This window comes from Drosophila serrata, unplaced genomic scaffold (assembly GCF_035046125.1).
Source record: "Drosophila serrata isolate PLE 108 unplaced genomic scaffold, ASM3504612v1 contig_30, whole genome shotgun sequence".
Classification (NCBI taxonomy): Eukaryota; Metazoa; Arthropoda; class Insecta; order Diptera; family Drosophilidae; genus Drosophila; species Drosophila serrata.
In genome coordinates this window covers 735506-752492 of record NW_028256928.1, presented here as the reverse complement: position 1 = coordinate 752492, position 16987 = coordinate 735506, and the positions used below count along the sequence as shown (strand labels likewise).

At 46.4% G+C, this 16987-nt stretch overlaps 5 protein-coding genes across 31 annotated transcripts in view; 3 read left to right on the top strand and 2 right to left on the bottom strand.

Annotated features, from left to right (window-relative positions):
• Nucleotides 1-181: 181 nt before the first annotated feature.
• On the bottom strand, nucleotides 182-3040 carry bor (ATPase family AAA domain containing bor). Of its 2 annotated transcripts, none has more exons than XM_020942991.2 (5): nucleotides 2619-3040; nucleotides 1998-2472; nucleotides 1114-1938; nucleotides 850-1048; nucleotides 182-784 (listed from the first exon to the last, which is right to left on the bottom strand). In XM_020942991.2, exons 1-5 carry the CDS (start codon nucleotides 2833-2835, stop codon nucleotides 692-694), a joined length of 1809 nt encoding a protein of 602 aa, XP_020798650.2. In that variant the 5' UTR covers nucleotides 2836-3040; the 3' UTR covers nucleotides 182-691. The 2 variants fall into 2 exon arrangements, with proteins under 2 accessions (XP_020798650.2, XP_020798651.2); XM_020942992.2 differs by having other exon boundaries at nucleotides 2526-3037.
• Nucleotides 3041-3351: 311 nt separating this feature from the next.
• asun (integrator complex subunit 13 asun) lies at nucleotides 3352-6161 on the top strand. Its single transcript, XM_020942965.2, has 3 exons — nucleotides 3352-5149; nucleotides 5213-5518; nucleotides 5586-6161. Exons 1-3 carry the CDS (start codon nucleotides 3549-3551, stop codon nucleotides 5779-5781), a joined length of 2103 nt encoding a protein of 700 aa, XP_020798624.2. The 5' UTR covers nucleotides 3352-3548; the 3' UTR covers nucleotides 5782-6161.
• Nucleotides 6067-7673, top strand: Mst89B. Of its 2 annotated transcripts, none has more exons than XM_086832982.1 (3): nucleotides 6067-6709; nucleotides 6777-6895; nucleotides 6956-7673. In XM_086832982.1, exons 1-3 carry the CDS (start codon nucleotides 6529-6531, stop codon nucleotides 7577-7579), a joined length of 924 nt encoding a protein of 307 aa, XP_086689108.1. In that variant the 5' UTR covers nucleotides 6067-6528; the 3' UTR covers nucleotides 7580-7673. The 2 variants fall into 2 exon arrangements, with proteins under 2 accessions (XP_086689108.1, XP_020798638.2); XM_020942979.2 differs by having other exon boundaries at nucleotides 6187-6401; nucleotides 6458-6709; nucleotides 6777-7673.
• A 40-nt stretch (nucleotides 7674-7713) lies between these two features.
• On the bottom strand, nucleotides 7714-11875 carry Mat89Ba (nucleolar protein 6 Mat89Ba). Its single transcript, XM_020942960.2, has 6 exons — nucleotides 11720-11875; nucleotides 10210-11663; nucleotides 10037-10147; nucleotides 8738-9978; nucleotides 8270-8676; nucleotides 7714-8199 (listed from the first exon to the last, which is right to left on the bottom strand). The coding sequence occupies exons 1-6, from the start codon at nucleotides 11750-11752 to the stop codon at nucleotides 7789-7791; spliced, it is 3657 nt and encodes a 1218-aa protein (XP_020798619.2). The 5' UTR covers nucleotides 11753-11875; the 3' UTR covers nucleotides 7714-7788.
• Nucleotides 11876-11917: 42 nt separating this feature from the next.
• gish (casein kinase I gish) overlaps nucleotides 11918-16987 on the top strand; it is a 37792-nt gene continuing 32722 nt past the window's right edge. For all 25 annotated transcript variants that reach the window (XM_086832708.1, XM_086832699.1, XM_086832930.1 and 22 more), the window contains exons 1-2: nucleotides 11918-12827; nucleotides 13567-14701. In XM_086832708.1, coding sequence (XP_086688834.1) covers nucleotides 14676-14701 — 26 coding nt within the window. In that variant the 5' untranslated portion in view covers nucleotides 11918-12827; nucleotides 13567-14675. The remainder of the gene's footprint in view (nucleotides 12828-13566; nucleotides 14702-16987) is intronic.

Below are 16987 nucleotides of genomic sequence, written 5' to 3'. Positions count from 1 at the left end.
CAATTTATATAAAGGAAACAATTAAACAATTCATTAGTAAATCCATATCTTGTTATTTAACAGTTTTTCAGCAACATATACATATATACTACATATATAGTTTTTAAAAACCTTCCATTGCTCTGTTTTTAATATCATATTCCGCCAATATATGCTTCTCTCAATAAAAGTTAAAAGACAATTTAAACAGGTAATCTTTATATATATTTACTTCATACTCATATATAGGAAAACACTGCGGAACGAGTCAAATTAGTGGCCGCACCAGCGAGAAGTTTAATATAAATCTCTCACAGTGCTGGTGCGGCGAAGGCCAATTGAAATGTCTACGCATCCAAAGCTTTAACATACGAAATGCAACCAACAACAGCGGGTTAAATTATACACCTCTAATTGTACACACTATTGAGACAGTTAATGCAAGCTTATAATACAATCGTTCAGTGGGTAAAACTTAATTGTATCTATAGTCAAACACGGGAGTCCGTCATCGAATCCTGTACAGGTTGCTAAATGCACACATCAAGGTTGATCTCGGCCGTTGCTTTATGTCCGATATTCAGCTAAAGCCCTGTGCGTTACCAACTTAAAGTTAAGTGACTAAACAACTAAGACGTTTCGAAGGCAGTGAGCAGACGTGGGATTGCTGCATCTACATCAAAACATAAACTCCATATCAAGCGAAAGAGCCTCACAGCTTGTTGGCAGTGAAAGTAAGGGGCGGGGCGGCGGCACCACTAATGGATTTGTGATCCGCGCGCTCCTGATCTGAAAGCCAGGCCATCTGCAAAAAAAAAAATGGTTGTAGCTGTACATTGAGAGAGAAACGACGTTGTTGCCAACACTCACCTTCTGCTTGTGCTGCTGAGCGGCGGAGTGACACCTGTCCAGCACCATCTTCTCGGTGAGCAGACCATCCTCAGAGGCATAGACTGCCGCCTGCCAGGACACGCCCAGCTTGGAGATTTCACGACCCGACATACCCTCGCACAGAGCGGCCATCTTTGAACACGTCTTTCCAAAGTCAAAAGTGTCCAGTTTGAAGCGCCTAAGGAAGGGTACAAAAACGTAAAGAACAATATCTTGCAAGATCATCCCATGATTTATACTCACTTTGCACCTGCTGAAGCCGGCTGCAGAACATATTTATCGAAATAGAGTCGCAGCAAGCGCTCGCGTTCTTCCAGGCCCGGCAACGTGAACTCCACCATTTCGTCCAGACGATCGTTGATGGCATAGTCGAATTGCTCGGGCGTGTTGGAAGCAAGCACTAGCATAAACTTGGGGTTCTGCTCGGAGGTACGGTACAAGAAGGCGTTAAGGGCAGCACGCAGATCCTCCGAGATCTTCTCCGAGGAGCGCTTGCGCAGGAAAGCGTCCGCCTCATCCACGAAAAGCAGCAGACCGCGCCGCGAGGTGTGCGACCAGTCGAACACCTTGTGGATGGCCGTTACTCCTTCCTTGCCCATGGGTGCCACATCACCGCCAGTCATGATGGCAAAGTCCATGCCCGAGTGTTCAGCCAGCTTCTTGGCGAACATGGTCTTGCCCGTTCCGGGTGGGCCGTGCATCAGTACGTTCCTGTACATGCCACGGTTGATGCGCGTGTTCTTCGTGGCAATGGCAATGTCACGTAATCTCTCCTCCAGCTTGGGATTCAGCACCACGCCCTGCAAGGCATCGGCGGGCTTGGCGCGTAACCGCTTGAAATAGTTGACCGGGTGCTTCAGGGCGTCCAGAAAGGCGAAGCGCGAGGTCTCGCCCACCAGAGTTGGCTTGCCAATACGCGCCTCTACGTACCGGGAAACTACGCCAGTCGCTCCCTTGGCAGAGTATACACCAAGAGCGAGCAGCGAGAGACCACCGGCAGCAGTCAGCACCTTGTCCCAGTCGGTGAGCATGGCCTCGGCGCCAGCGCCAATCACTGAGCCAGCAGTTCTGGGGATCAGAGAAGGATAAATAAGTAGCTCATGGCAAATTGAAATATTAAAACCCACTTGATGCCCTCCAACACGGTGGTACGGTGCTCCTGAGCTTTGGTTCGGATCTTCTCTAGATTGATATCACGATTCTCACGATCCACTCGAGCCTTGGCACGCAGCTCGTGCTCCAGGAGCTTGAGTCGGTTCTTCTCCTTCATCTCGATCTCATGCTCGATGGTCTGACGGCGCATTGCCTCCTGACGCTGCACACTCTCCTCCTGCTTGCGCAAGTTTTCATCCTGCACGCGTTGCTGCTGCTTCAGCTGGTCCTCGTAGCGCTGGCGGGAAAGCTGGTCCTGGTATTGGGCGCGTTGCTGCTGCTGCTTCGTCTCCTCGATGAGTGTCTTTCGGCGCTCCTCGTGGTCGATGCGCTTCTGCTCGACCTTGGCCTGCTCAATATGCGCCTCGTACTCCTTGACCTTGGTGTTGTACTCGGACTGCCGGGTGGCCTCCTGCATCTTGGACAGCTCCAAGGCTTCCCGGGCGTGTTCTGCACGATATTAACATAGATTACCCCACACTCACACGTCAAGTTGGACTCACACTCCCGGACACAGGCGCACGCACACGCAAAGGCATGCCGCGATAGCATGGCGCATGTCGGTTATGCAATTGGCTGACGAAATTTCCGCTTACTTGAACGCTCGAGAGTCTTGGCGGCATCCGCCGCCCGCTCCAGCGCTGAGGAGTCGAAGCGGTACGCCTCCATCGCCTTGCGCTCCGCCCGGCTCAGCTGCGAGTCTCCGGACCTCTCGCCGGCCGTCCTGCCTTCCGGATCAGCCCCTCCACCGTCCATACCAGCCGCCGGCTCCTGCTGCGGTTGCTGACGATTTCTGCCCAATAACCACGACATGGTTGTTTCTGCTCACTAGCTTCTCAACACGGCACTGATTTCAAGTACGCTTCTTGCGTGTTTCAATTAAAGGACAATTTTGTTTAGCAAACTAAAAATATTACGAAATTTGATTAGCTTTTGCTTTTCCATTCAGAGAACGTGATTCTAGAAGAGTGTGGCCAGGTCCAGAAATTATTTGCCAGCTGGTTGGGTAAAAAATACTGAAGCATGGCGCGAAATTATAAGCAAAAGGGTAATACTATTCGCACGCAACAGTTGGCCGGTAGCTTTTCTCAAAACAAGAACAATAAAACAAATAGTCAACAGTTTGAAACTATCTAAATATTCTTTATTAACACTCAAATTTCCATATGCACTAATATAACAAGTTTAACAGACGCAGCACGATATTTAAACATTCAGATTTGACATCAAAGCTTTATGACATCCTAATGTGACCAGACGGTCTCGGATACTGAAAGCCAAAGAAACAATGCTGCCAGTTCCACGTCACATGTTCATCGATGTATCGATAATATCGATATAAATTTCTTACCGGCCGGAACAGCTGATCGCTTTGTAAACTACTCGATTAAGTTATTTTAATTTATTCCATTTTAATTAATTTATAATTAAAATCCGTTAATATTATACAACAGTTTACGATAATAAACTCGGTATCGGTGTGAGAAATCGCGTCGCGAGTGTTGTTTGTTTGGCAAAGTTTTCTTATGGCAGGACTTGCAGTATCCGCCGGTCGGAGCACCATGTTCGAACGCAACCAAAAGACCATCTTCGTGTTGGACCACACGCGCTACTTCAGTATCGCCAGCGAGGAATACATCTCCATGGACTTCCTTAAGGGAAAGCCGACGGATGCCGGCGGATCGGGAGTGGCGGGCGGAACGGGAGGCACTGGAGCTCAGTTCAGCAAAAGCCTGTGGACATGTGCCTGCGAGTCATCCATCGAGTATTGCCGGGTGGTCTGGGACCTCTTTCCTGGCAGGAAGCATGTGCGCTTCATCGTCTCAGACACGGCGGCGCACATCGTGAACACCTGGAGCCCCAGCACTCAAAACATGTCGCACGTGATGAACGCCATGGTGATGGTGGGCGTGCCGTCGCGCAGTATGCCCCAGTCATCCGACTACTCGGTCATACACGGCCTGCGAGCCGCCATCGAGGCGCTGGCAGAGCCCACGGACGAGCAGATGGCTGCCCTGGCTGGCGGCCGACCTGAGGACCTGCCACGCATACCCAACGAGGGACGCGTCATCTGTATTACGTCGGCACGTGACAATACGAGCATGAAGAGCCTGGAGGACATTTTCAACACGGTGCTGTTGCAACAGAACGCTCTGGCGGCGGCGCCATCCAAGAAGGGTCTGGCCATTGACCACTGCCATCTGGTCATCCTTAACATAGTGCCGCTGGGCGTCGAGTCGCTGGTGACTAACCGCAGCCTGCTCAAGATCTCGCCGCTGCTGGATGTGGAAATACACACGGTCAGTGCACCGAATATTTCCTACAAGCTGACGCACCTTATTCTAGACCACTACGACTTGGCGAGCACAACGGTGACCAACATACCGATGAAGGAGGAACAGAATGCCAACTCCAGTGCCAACTATGACGTGGAAATTCTGCACAGCCGGCAAGCCCATTCGGTAACTTGTGGCTCCGACTTCAGCCTGCCAACGAGCATTAAACAGGGCGCCACCTACGAGACGGTGACTCTCAAGTGGTGCACTCCGCGTGGTTGTGGCTCTGCCGATCTGCAGCCGTGTCTGGGCCAGTTTCTGGTGACGCCCGTGGACGTGACATCGCGTCCCAGCTCCTGTTTGATCAATTTTCTGCTCAACGGACGATCCGTGCTGTTGGAAATGCCGCGCAAAACTGGCTCCAAGACCACCAGTCACATGCTCTCCGCCCGTGGCGGTGAAATCTTTGTCCATTCGTTGTGCATCACACGCTCCTGCATGGATGAGGCACCGGCGATATCTGACGGGCCCGGTGGACGGGTGCCTGACTATCGCATTGCAGAGCTTGGCCAGCTGCTTAAGATGTCGCGCATGCTGCCACTAAAGGCGAAAGATCCGGGCGCTCCCAACTTGTCGCGCCGCCTGCCCCGCTACTTCCCGCTTACTACTAGCTCAACGATTCTGTTTCACCTGCAGCGACAGATAAGCTGGTTGCCGCACTTCCTACACCTGGTTGTCAAGGAGGACATGGACAAACAGGAGGAGGTTCGCTGCCAGCAGCATATCCACGAGCTCTATAAGAGTGCCTCGCGTGGCGACGTCCTGCCCTTCACACACACCAATGGCGCCAGGTAAGGAAAAGAATGTTTTGTTCTCTATTTAATGGAAATAATTCTATGACATATACTTTGTAGATTGAAGCTATCCAAGGCCAAGGACCAGTATCGCTTGTTGTACAGGGAACTGGAGCAACTCATTCAGCTGAACGCCACAACAGTGCACCACAAGAATCTACTGGAGAGTCTGCAGAGCCTGCGTGCTGCCTATGGCGATGGGCCGCTTAAGTCGGAGTCGGGTTCCAGCCTTCTACGCTCCTACACGGAATCACCGCTCTCGCCTGAGCGGTTGGAGCCCATCAGCAGCGGCAGTACCAGTGGCAGCTCCAACTCCAATAGCCTGCTCAAGGCCAGCAAGAGACGCATGTCCAGCAGTGGACAAAGGTGAGTCGTGGGACGCATTCTTTCTATCCTGAATCATTTAAAGCTCTATATCTATTGTATCCGTCAGATCCCTGCTGGACATCATCTCGTCAGCGGAGCGTAGTCAATCCAACAAACGCTTGGACTTCTCAGGTCGTCTGTGCACGCCTATGGGTCAAGTGGCCAAATTATATCCGGACTTTGGCAACAACAAGGAAAAGGACTCTCTAACGACGGCGGGCAATGCAGGGCCAAATATTAAAGAGGACTCTATACGGATTTAAGTTGAATTCGGAAAGAAACAAGAGTTCAATTCTTGATGTTTTGTGTTGCACTCAAGTATTTTTCTGTGAGTTTTTAAGTTTGGACCATTATCCAATTGATTTAATCCCAACAAATGGACTTAAAAGCTAAGATAAGTTATATTTTTTAATTGCTATTGCTTATTATTCCTTATTGTGAACTGCCTCAAGCTGAATTCGCTTTTGATTCAAACTGCATGTTTTAAACTAAGCTAGTTTTTTACTTTTGTCTACCATTTAGTGATTATTTTGAATTATTTCTGGCCTTTTGCTATTTTTAACTATTAATTGTATCATAGTTAAGAGAAAGATGTGAATTTTAGATTAATTAATTATAAATAAATAAGGCCTTTAATATCTTATATATCTCGATATAATATTCAAATGTCCCAACGATCCCTAGAAGGCTGTGCCCCAAGGTACAATTCTTTAGTTTCTTTCGAAAAGTAATGTGTACGTAAAATTTTCAAAAAAAAATTCCAAATTTTCTAAATTTCAAAATTATTTATAAATTAAAGAAGCTGTGGAAATGGCCAATAATACAAGCGTGAGGCGACATGTAGTCCAAGTGTCCGAGATCCCAGTGGGCCCAGCTATGCAAAGTGAGCTGGAGCCTCCTCTTGTGACTCCTCTATATTCCCATTTTTCTTTATAATAGCACTGTGCGTTGTGGGTAACGAGTTGTGCGCAGTCACCCAGCAGGATATACGAAAAGTAGTGGACTTCCGGATGTTTACCCTCGGTCCCTGGTTGAACCATTGTCAACGTAGTCCAGAGACTGCTTCATCAACAATTTTGCTGGATCTCTTTGCCCAGGAGCCACCGAAGAAGGTCAAGCTGGACAACAATCCGTATGTTAGGCGAGAGGTGCTAAAAGTATCCGAGATCCCGATGGCTCCCGCTGTACACAGTGAGCAGGCGTTTTCTTATATGTACTACTTATTGTATACATTATAAATTCTTCCCTTTTCATGCAGTTCCAATTGTGGTAGGATGTGAGCAATATGTGGTGATCCAGCAGGATATACGGAAAGAGATGGACATCCGGATGTTTACCTATAGTCGCTTGGGCCCAGTTGCCTCAGCAACGGCTCCTGTAAATGTTTTCGGTGGCGCCGTTACGAACCTGCAAGCTTTCTCACTTCTAGCTTCGCAGATTCCTCATGTGTCATTTGATCCTTGTAATTTGCATATTGGAATTCCTAAAAAGCCAGGAAACGATGTAGCTCTGGGCAGATCCAACAATCAAATCTGTTACAGCGCCGGCACCTCGACTGATGGGCTTATGAAGAACAACGGCTGCCAGCACTGTCCCAAATCTGAGGATCTCCATTCCAGCTGCCAAACTCAGACCAGTCCGCCCAGTCTAGGTGCCGATTCGCAGAAGAATGTTGGTTGCCAGACACAGCCGGCCACAACCTGCACTGGATGCAATACCTCATCTAGCCTTGATGTGGTCTCAAAGGAGGAGATGGAGGTGGAAGAGGAGGATGAGAGTTGCGACCCATGCACCGAACGGGAATTGTTTGTGCAGCAAGGACCTATTCTTCGGAATCGTAAATGTCCACAGGATGAACCCTGCACATCCCGTTTAATCAATATGGAAGATCGACGGCGATACGACTGCATAAGGGCAAGAATCTGGGCACAGAGATTGGCCGAACGTCGAAGACAACGTCAACAAGATTGTAACACAACTCCACAGCCACCTCCACCAACGGAGTGGCTGTCAAGCTACGAAGATGTTAACCAAGAGCGCAGGCAATGGAATGCCAGATAGATTGGTCAACTTTCGATGGAATTTTTTATCGAATTCATACAGCTTTGTAGTCCTTCTTAATTAATTCAATAATTAAAATTGTGGCTTAACCGGATGACATTCTATAAGTTGTTTCTAAAAGACTAGTAGGATTATATTGCTCATTTAAATTTAATATTTGTATACTTAAAAAGTAATGCTATACAAAATAGTCACCTTTATATACCTAACTAACTCACAGTCTTCCGAGCCGAAGAGTTTTTAATGAGCTGTTTTTTCTTCTTAACTGGTTTCTCCTGCTTGGCATCTTCCGCTTGCACCTTCCGCTTGTTGGGCCTCAGAGCGGCCGTCCCTTCTGGCTGATTAAAGTAACGCCTGGGTTGCAGATGTTCGCGCTGTTCCCGCTTCAGCTCCTCCGGAGTGGAGATGCGCAAGTAGAAGTCCTTCAGCAGCAGTTTAAAGTCCTCCAGCAGGGTTTCCCTTAGCACTTGGACCTTCCCATTGCCGCACGGCGTGCAAGCCTGTACTTCAGTGACTTTGAATGGCTTAGGTGCAAATTCAGTGTACGGTCGCCATACAACGGCCAGCTCCTTGCCGCCATGGGGATTGTAGAAGAAAGCCGCAAAGTCGGAGTAGGCAGACTACAAAGAGAAAAACCAAATGCAAGGCTGTAGGACACAAAAGATCATAGAGACTGTCTGATTGGCTTACCCTCAGCTGGCTCACAATCTCGGCCAGTCGATTCTCTGCTCCCGCTGGGGCCAACTCGAAATTCGGCTGACCAAAGGATACAAATGGGGAGCCCAGGTCATAGCACAAGCTGTTGGCCACCAGATCCGGCTTGAGTTGTATGACCAAATCGTAGCCCTCGTTGGAGGCTCGAAACAACTGGGCAGGACGCACGAACCGTAGATCCTTTGACATCAAACTGGTCTCAACGATTTCGAGGGAATGACGAGCTAAACGCGTCACATGTCCCAGTACTCTCAGACTCGGGGCCTCATCCGACGTCCACAGGCGACCGACATGCTGTTGATCGTAGGCGGTGGCCACCACCAGAGGAGGATAGCTCTGACGGTCGCTACGATAGCTGTGCTCCAGATCCGCTATTTGTTGTTCTGAAAAAGACATCTAGGATTAGAGAGCTCCAAGAAGTTATCACTTCAAAGAACTACTCACCTTGCCAGCTGTTGTTAAAGTTAAGCAGGAAGAGCTCTCCGTTCCAGTCACTATGCGCCAGCAGCTGCAGGAATCGAATGAATCCTGTTTGAGGGGCCACTATGGCCTGTGGTGCGTGTCGCTGCTGGAAGAGATGTGCCACCAAAAGCTCGGTGGCCATCGCTGGCCACAACCCGTCGTCCAACAGTTGGGTGGCTAGCCATCGCTTCGCCAGCAGCACTGTGGGTCCAAAGGCAGAGTGCGTCTGATGCAGCGAGTGCAGAGAGCCCGTTACCTTGGGCAGAATGTAATGCTGGCGCTCCAAGAGTCGACTGGCAGGATTGTCAACGTACGTCGTAACGCCTTTTTCCGTTACCTCTTGCTTGAGCAGGGCCAACTCCTTGCTGTGGGCCAGTTCAATGAGGAAACAGAACCCTTGCTTAATCACCAGGAGACCTTTGGCGGTAATGGCCCATTTCAACAGGCATTGCTCCTCCAGCTTCTCGCCGATCTCAATGAGGAAGGCCGTCTTCAAGGCACGCAAGGCGGTCAGTTCGTTGGGCCACTTGCCACTCTGGCCCAGCTGGATAACCACCCGCTGCACATGCTTGGCAAGGATGCGACCATCAGCAAGGCGAGCTTGTGGCAGAACTGGCTCCGGCTCACAGTAGCGGAAGACGGGTGAGATACCCGATATGGACACTATATCCAGAGGCAAATCGTCCAGGCCATGAAGTTGGCGGGCCAACTCATCGTAGCAGCGTATAACGTGCGGACTAACTGCCTCCGCGTCCGTGTCCTGAGCCAAGGGCAGCTTGGTCTTGAGCTTTTTGATCTTATACCAAGGGGACAGCTGGTAGACCTGATCCAACTCGGCGGCAATATACTGCACATCCTTGCTCTCCAGCTGCAGATGATGCTCCAGCAGATGCAGCACTATCTGGCGTACAATCAGCCGCTTCTTGGCCGGGGAATCCTGTGCAGTGCCCCAGACAACGGCCTCAGTAATGCTGCCATCTTGAAAGCGTCGCAGATTTGATTTATCGCCCCAAAACCGTCGAAACTCGGCAGCTCCCTCGGGATCCTCGTTGGCAGCCGGTCCCTTGTTCAAAACCTCGTAAGCGTGCTCCGGATTAAGTATTAATCCGAGTTGAATGTACTTCCCAATTACGGGAGCTTTGTCGTCCACAGACCAAGACTTTGTTGGTGTTTCCAAAGGCAGAATGGCCTGGACACGCTCACCCAGTCCCTTTTGCAGAAGCCTGAAAGTAAGGATCGTTTAATGGGTGATATTTCTTTCGAATTTCTGCAGTTACTCACTCTGTCAACAGTTGGAAGAGCTGGGGATATCCATATTTGGCATAATCGTACTTGAATCGAGGCTGGGAGTGCAGCATGAGCATCTGATTGATACACGAATAGTTAGTGATCCTATTTAAGCCAAGAATTAAGGATTAACATCTCGTATTATCATTTCTTGATTAGTTACTTACTTGAGGATATTGTCCACTCGGCTGTACAGTGGACACTTCTGCATGAAGATGTGCGGGAAACTGTTGATCTTCATATCGTTCAGCAGATCCACCGCCAGCTTGGCCTCCTCCCGGACTCTCTGGTAAAGCGAGAGCGGTAGATTGGAGCATAAATTGTACTGACCAGTGACGTCCATGAAGCAGACATCATAGAAGCTAGCTGACTTCTTGCCAGCATCCTCCTTTTGAACGGAAGCTGGCGCCAGACTAATGCCGCCGCTGGTCCAGTCCGTGTTGGCTAGCTGGTTCCATACGGTGCGCGCCACCTGGTAACTGCTGCTCGACTGATGCAGGATCCGCTGCTGGCTGAGGTAGACAATAAAGGCGGCCAGGATGTGGGAGCCAAAGCCGCTGTAACCAATGTCTAGCTCCCGCTGACGCAGCCAGACTTTGAGCAGCAGGAGGCCGTCCTGGAAGTTACGTCTGCCCTTAAAGGTCTTATCAAGGTGAGCCTGGTTCTCGGCCAGTGTCAAGTCAAAGAGCACATTGGCATTATAGTGTTGTGTAGAGGGCAGCGGCTCCTCGGTCTCGTCCCACTCGTCGCCATAGAATGCGGGGCGAATGTTGTTGTTCCAGGGCACAAACCGGCCCGGTTTAAAGCTGCTCAGCGGAGCGGTGATGAAGAGGCGAATCTGCAGATGCTTTGTCACCTGCTTAGCCACCGGCGTTAGCTCCAGTACGGGCTTAAGCGGGTTGTTGGCATAGTAGTTAAAGGCAAATTGGTCCTGGTTATATTCTGAAGATTCCCGCATCCTTTCCGTCACATAGGTGAGGTACAAAGCTCGCTTTTGGTCGTAGCGTAGGTTCAAGTAGTCCTCCTTATGGAGGTTCTCTTTTGGCATCTCCAGGGCCACGTCCACCACAATCTTGGGGCCCAGTAGCGTGCCAGTGGAGGCGGCACCAATAAGGTAGGGTTCCCTCGTCGGTTTGGAAAAAATAAAGCCCGACGCTTTCTGGGGCAGACTCAGGGGCACCTCCAATTCCGATCGCTCCATCAGGCCGTCCTTTAGCTGGCGGGTAAAGGCCGCAAAGGACTCCAGCCAGGTCTCGATGAAGTCCGTGTACTTGGGCTTCAGCTGCAGCTCCTCCAGCATCTCCCTGACTTGCAGCTTGAACAGATTTGAATGGAAGAGATTGCGGGTGTCTCGCAGCTCCTTCATCTCCTCTAACGTCGGGGGTTTCACATTCTTGGACGGATCATTCTGCTTGAACTTGTTCCTCTTCGCTGGCTTGGAGGTGTTAGTCGCTGCTGGCAATGGAGTCTTTTTGGAGACCGTGGGCTCCTCGAAGCCATCGTCAGAGCTGGCAGTGGGATGCTCATGGTCGCTGTGATCCTCGCCAGCGGAATCCTGATCCAGAACTGAGTCTGTGGAATCCGATCGAACGGCTTTTGGTGTTGGCTTCGCTGTCCGCGGCTAAATCGGAGAAATATTACTTCAATACATTCCATTATTTATGTGGGCTTACTTACCGCCTTCCCTGGGTTTCTTTTAATCTTTAGCATTGTCTATTTCACCGCTAAAATAAAATATTAAAATATTTATTATTTGGAAAGAGAGAGCGAAACTCGCACGTGTTGCGATTGCGGTATTTGACCTGCGGTATTTTATCGGCACTTTTCGGGTGATGGTCACCCCAATTTTAGGCAGTGTTGTTTTTTAGGCCCATATTTTGAGGTCAGTCGCGTCAACAAACTGTAAAAATCGAACGTAATTCCGATCAAGATCATGACTGAAGTTATGAAATAAGTTCATAAATTATCACTTAATATAACAAACTTGGTGGCAAAGTTGAGAGCTACGAAGATCCATTCTTCTCTCTGTGGTTTCGTGTGTAAGTGTGTGTATACTTGATCCCATTCTGTGCCATCAGGAAACTACGTGTTCGATGCTTTTACGTATTAGTGAAGTAAACATTAAATAAAAAGCTAAAACCACCGTACAGAGTGGTTTTCGAAACACAATTTAAGTGTAGATAAACAAAGTTGCCGGCTAATTGGCCAGGCCAAACGTCGGTATTCGATCTAGTATTTTTCACACCTCAATTTTATTTATAGTTTTTCAAACCCAATAGTTGGAAGTGTTATTAATTGTTAAAACAAAAAACAAGCAATAATAAGCATAATCAGCCAAGAAATTGCAATATTGTACGTTTTTATACTTGTTATTTGTGTTGTAAGTTTATTCAGTATATTTACTGCCCGCAGTATTTCTGTTTCCCGGCTGCATGGTCATACCTTGTCTCAGTCCGTGTTTGAGTGTGTGTTGTGTGTGTGCAGGCAAAAGAAAAAATCGCACCATTTTCTCGTGCTCTTGCGTGCGTTTTTTGGTCTATTGAGGACAGATTAATTGAAAATCGAACCCGTACAAGCCAAGCTAAATATGTAAAAAGTAGTTCTTTAAGTAGTTACCGAGGCGCCATCGTGAGAAACCGACAACCGCACACAGTGTGAGAGCAATTCAAGTTGCAAAAATTTAATTCGGTCCGAACGTGTGTAACTGTGTCTGTGCGTGCGTGCGTGTGAGTGTATGGGTGGAAAAATGAGGCGTAGTGAAAATGCGTGCAAAACTGTCTAAAAGGTAAATTGCCAAAATCAAGGCGCCGAATTAATTACGCGTGCAAATGGTTCAATTAGGGAAAAATCAAAGCCGCCGCAAAATAATGATGCGTTGGCAGAAAGGCGGCCCATTGAAAAAAATATGGCCAAAAGTCGAGTAGTTACACCCTCTCTGCCTCTGCCTCTCCTTGGCTTTCGCCCTCTCAGTTGCTCTCTGTCTCACTCTATCTCTCTCACACTCTGTCTTTGGCCGATGAGCGCTTTTTGCCTCGAACAACACAAAACGTGAAAATTTATAAAAATAAAAGAAACCACGTACGGAAATATTTACTTCGACCTTGCGCCCAAGACGAAGACTTATTTCCAACATTTTCCGTGTGGTGTGTGCGAGGGCAACGCAACTAATTGGCCTAATTTTTTGGCATTCGCTTAGGTTGGCGTATTTTCTGAACCACGAAAATGTAACTTTCTTTAACCCAAGGCTAGGCTAGGAGTGTGTTAAGTGCAAAGAGTTAGGGGCTAATCCAATAAGCAATAACAAGCCAGGAAATTAAATGAAAATCAATGGGCATAAGCAAATTTAGTTAGTCTAGCGCGTCTGGTGTGACCAGGGTTCGTGCCATCTGACAAAACATACCGGAAAATACCGCAGCAGCAGCAGCAGCTCACCTGCACTGCGTTAAATTTTATTTAATTCCATTTTGTATATGTGAATGTTGATATTAACGACCTTTTTCTTTTGTTTTGCTTTTGTTTTACAGGGGCCTTGTGCTTAAAGCCACCAACTGACCGGTTAAATTCGTAAATTTAACGACATCATCCATCAGAATTTGTTTACTTACTCTCTCTTGCCTAACAAGTCACGGCAGCAGCAAAGGCAAACCTGAATGAAAACAATTCGGTGTGTTTTGGGTTTGTTGTCTCACAGAACGTTGGATAAAATGTGCAAAAGTGTGTTGTTTGTCAAATTGTTTAGCCAAAATTATTTGTTTACCTAGTTGTTCAGCGTAGCTCGAGACTGTTTTCCTTGTTTCCCTCGCCTCTGAACACACACACTCTCTGCAGCTCGATCAATCGTTCAATCAATCAGCAGGAGGATCCAAGGATAAGGAAAAAGAAGGAACTAATACGAGAACGAGAACGACAACGACTGCGAGGGAGCGAGAGCAACAGGAATAATAATTCAACGACAAATAGCCCGCCTTTTGACATATGTACACATACCTACACGGCACACACACATACACGAACAGACTACCAACAAAAATAACTAAAAAATTCAAAGAGATGCTGCTCAATTTTCAAACTTAATGTCAAATAACGCAGCAGCAACAACAATAACAACAGCAACAGCTACATCTATAGCAGGAAAAGGCAAAGGAAAAGGAAAAGGATTAGCTTGGAGCTAGCGAAGAGGACGAGAGCCGTGCATACACACCTGTCAGCTCACCACAAGCTCAACATCCAGCCCAGTCTAGCCATCCAGCGGAGTGGGAGTGGGTCGCCGTTTGACCGTGTGTGTTGGCCGCATGCGCGACATGCGCGGACGCTGAGTTTGTGTGTGTGAGTGCGAGTGCGAGTGCGTGCGCGAGTGCTCGTGTTCCAGAGTGCGTGCGTGGGCGTTGTGGATAGTTCGCTCAATTCGCACGCATCCTCCAGATCCTGCAAAGTTGCAAGCTTTTGCTGCCGGATCAAATCTATCGCCAACGCAAAAAACAACAGCAAAATCAACAACAGACGCAGCAGCAGCGCAGCAGCGGCCGCAGCAACAAGTTCCAGCCGATTAAAATTCATTATCAAAATTCCCGGAAAGGCGATTGAGCCTCTGAGTCAAAATTCAACGGAGATTAGCTAGCGAATACCTGGTGAAATGCAGCGACGCGAACGGCAAGCCAGGTGAGTTGTATGTCCTACCGAAATACCTTAACAATTCCCATGCCGCCACAATGAATTCCCGAATCGTTTAACCAATGGGGGTTACCCCCATTTCCCTATCTAGGAACCAGTCCTAGAGCTTTCTAAGATTTTTATTTTAAAACTTAAAAAAATAATCCATCTTCCTTCTGAAACATAGAGAAATTATTGTTTTAACCCTTGGATAGGCAAGTGAAATGCTGTAAACAACTGAAAAGGTATATTCTATAGAGCATAATTTTTAACAGAAAACGCACATCATTTGAATGCTGGTTTCGTCGATTTTTAGTAATCGTAGGCCCCTGATATTTTTTAAATTGTAGCTCTGCTCTCGAATCCAAGCAAAAGCCCAACAAATTGATGCGTATACATTGACTAATTTTTACTGTTCTGTGTTGATAATACCAATAAGCACCGGAAGAGTGGGTTGTTGTTTTTACGAACTTCTATGAAACTACAAATGTATGTGCTTTAGTTTGTTTCTCAGTTATTGGTCTAAACATATAAACGGATGGATATTTTTATAGCGATAAGATTAGGACCAGGAGCAAGTGTTTTTCAGTTATTGAACTACTTATTATCGGCTCCAAATGTTTGTTGGCTAACCAATCCCTGAGTTCTCATTTCGTATTAGTTTTTTTTTTTAATGCGAAAGTCTTATATAATTAAAGATTATGTATAACGAAATACATTATATATTATTGAAGAAATTATAACACCTGTTCAACTTTTAAATCAACAAAATACAGTGGGTACAATTTATATTCTGACAATCACCTATTATATTTTTTGTCTTCCTGGAAAAATTCTGTTTTAGTTAAATTATATTTTTTTTTTAGGTTAAAATGTACATTCGGTATTGATAAAATCTAATTTTCGGGCCCACACTGTACTTGTTTAAAAGTTCAACCATCACTTGAATGTGGTTTTTATTTTGTTTCTGCCTGTGTTTATTTGTTTATTTTTTTTTTGTTGCCAAAAAGATTTTATTTTTAGCCAAAGAGATTTTTCTATTTTAAGTGGGGTGTTTGATTTGATTTTATTTTCGCAACTGTTTCTTCTACTTTTGGTTTATCGTGTCTTCTCTCTTGTGGCACGCCATGCGTATGAGAAGAGCACGGATGGGGTAGAAGGGGTTGAATGAAATGGGTTTCCAATCCAATACATAATACCCACAGATGTGTGTGCATAATAGATGCCCTCGGACAGTGTGTGTGTTTTGTGTAAGGAAGCGGAAATACCCATACCTAAATACAATAGTGGGCAGAAAAGTAGGAATTTATATGGATTTTTAAGTACATTTTAAAATAACAAGAAAAGGAAACTAATTTTAAAATGTAAAATACTCATAGCTAAGGCCAAAAAGCCTTCAATTTAATTTGAGTTTTCCTCTAATTTTTTTTTTGCTGTTAATAAATCTGCATACTTAATTTAAAATTGAAAAAATGTAAAATTTTACACTTGTTGCCAATTTTAACACCTTATAAAATTTTAAAAAATTTTTAAAATTGTATTTTTTTACTGAGATGGCTAGATCGATTTGGCTTTTGATGCTGATCAAGAATATATATGAAATGACTCTATCACAACGTTACAAGTTTTTGACTAAAGCTATAATACCCTGGCAAGGGTATAAAATCACACTGACCTTAATATTATCTTAAAACATTTTATTAGGCGGTTTATTGATTAAAAAGATTTTGTGATTTGTTTTATTAGTCATAATGGTATTCTGAAAGTCATAAAGTTCACACCTGCTATTTTTGCCTCTGGTGTAGCTGCACTCACGCACTTAATAAATGTTTTATAGACATTTTAGTTGATCGGCCTCCTTATGTCAGGCCAACGGAAAGAAAGCGACGTTCTTGCGCCTTGGACGAGGATGTGGGTCTGAAGTTGTCGCTGTCGATGATGTTACCTTGTGCCTCCTCGCATATTGACATTTCTAGGTTCTTCCCTATGCGTGTGTATATATGTATGTGACTGTGTGTGAATGTTTTTATAGTTCTTTATACGGTCGTCTGTTTGCCATTGGGTCTCCCCAATGTTTGCTGTCTGCATTTTTGGGTCTTCCAGGGATATATTTACACACACAAAACACTTGTTTGCTCTCCGTTCATCATCATTATGCGTCCCAGTTTATCGGGGAATGATTTTTCGGCGATTCATTAGTTGCCCTCAAGGGATTGAAAATAAAATACGACAATCTGGGGAATCATTCCTCAAGATTTTATTGATTCCAGGCTTAAAGTTTAAGGTACTCATATA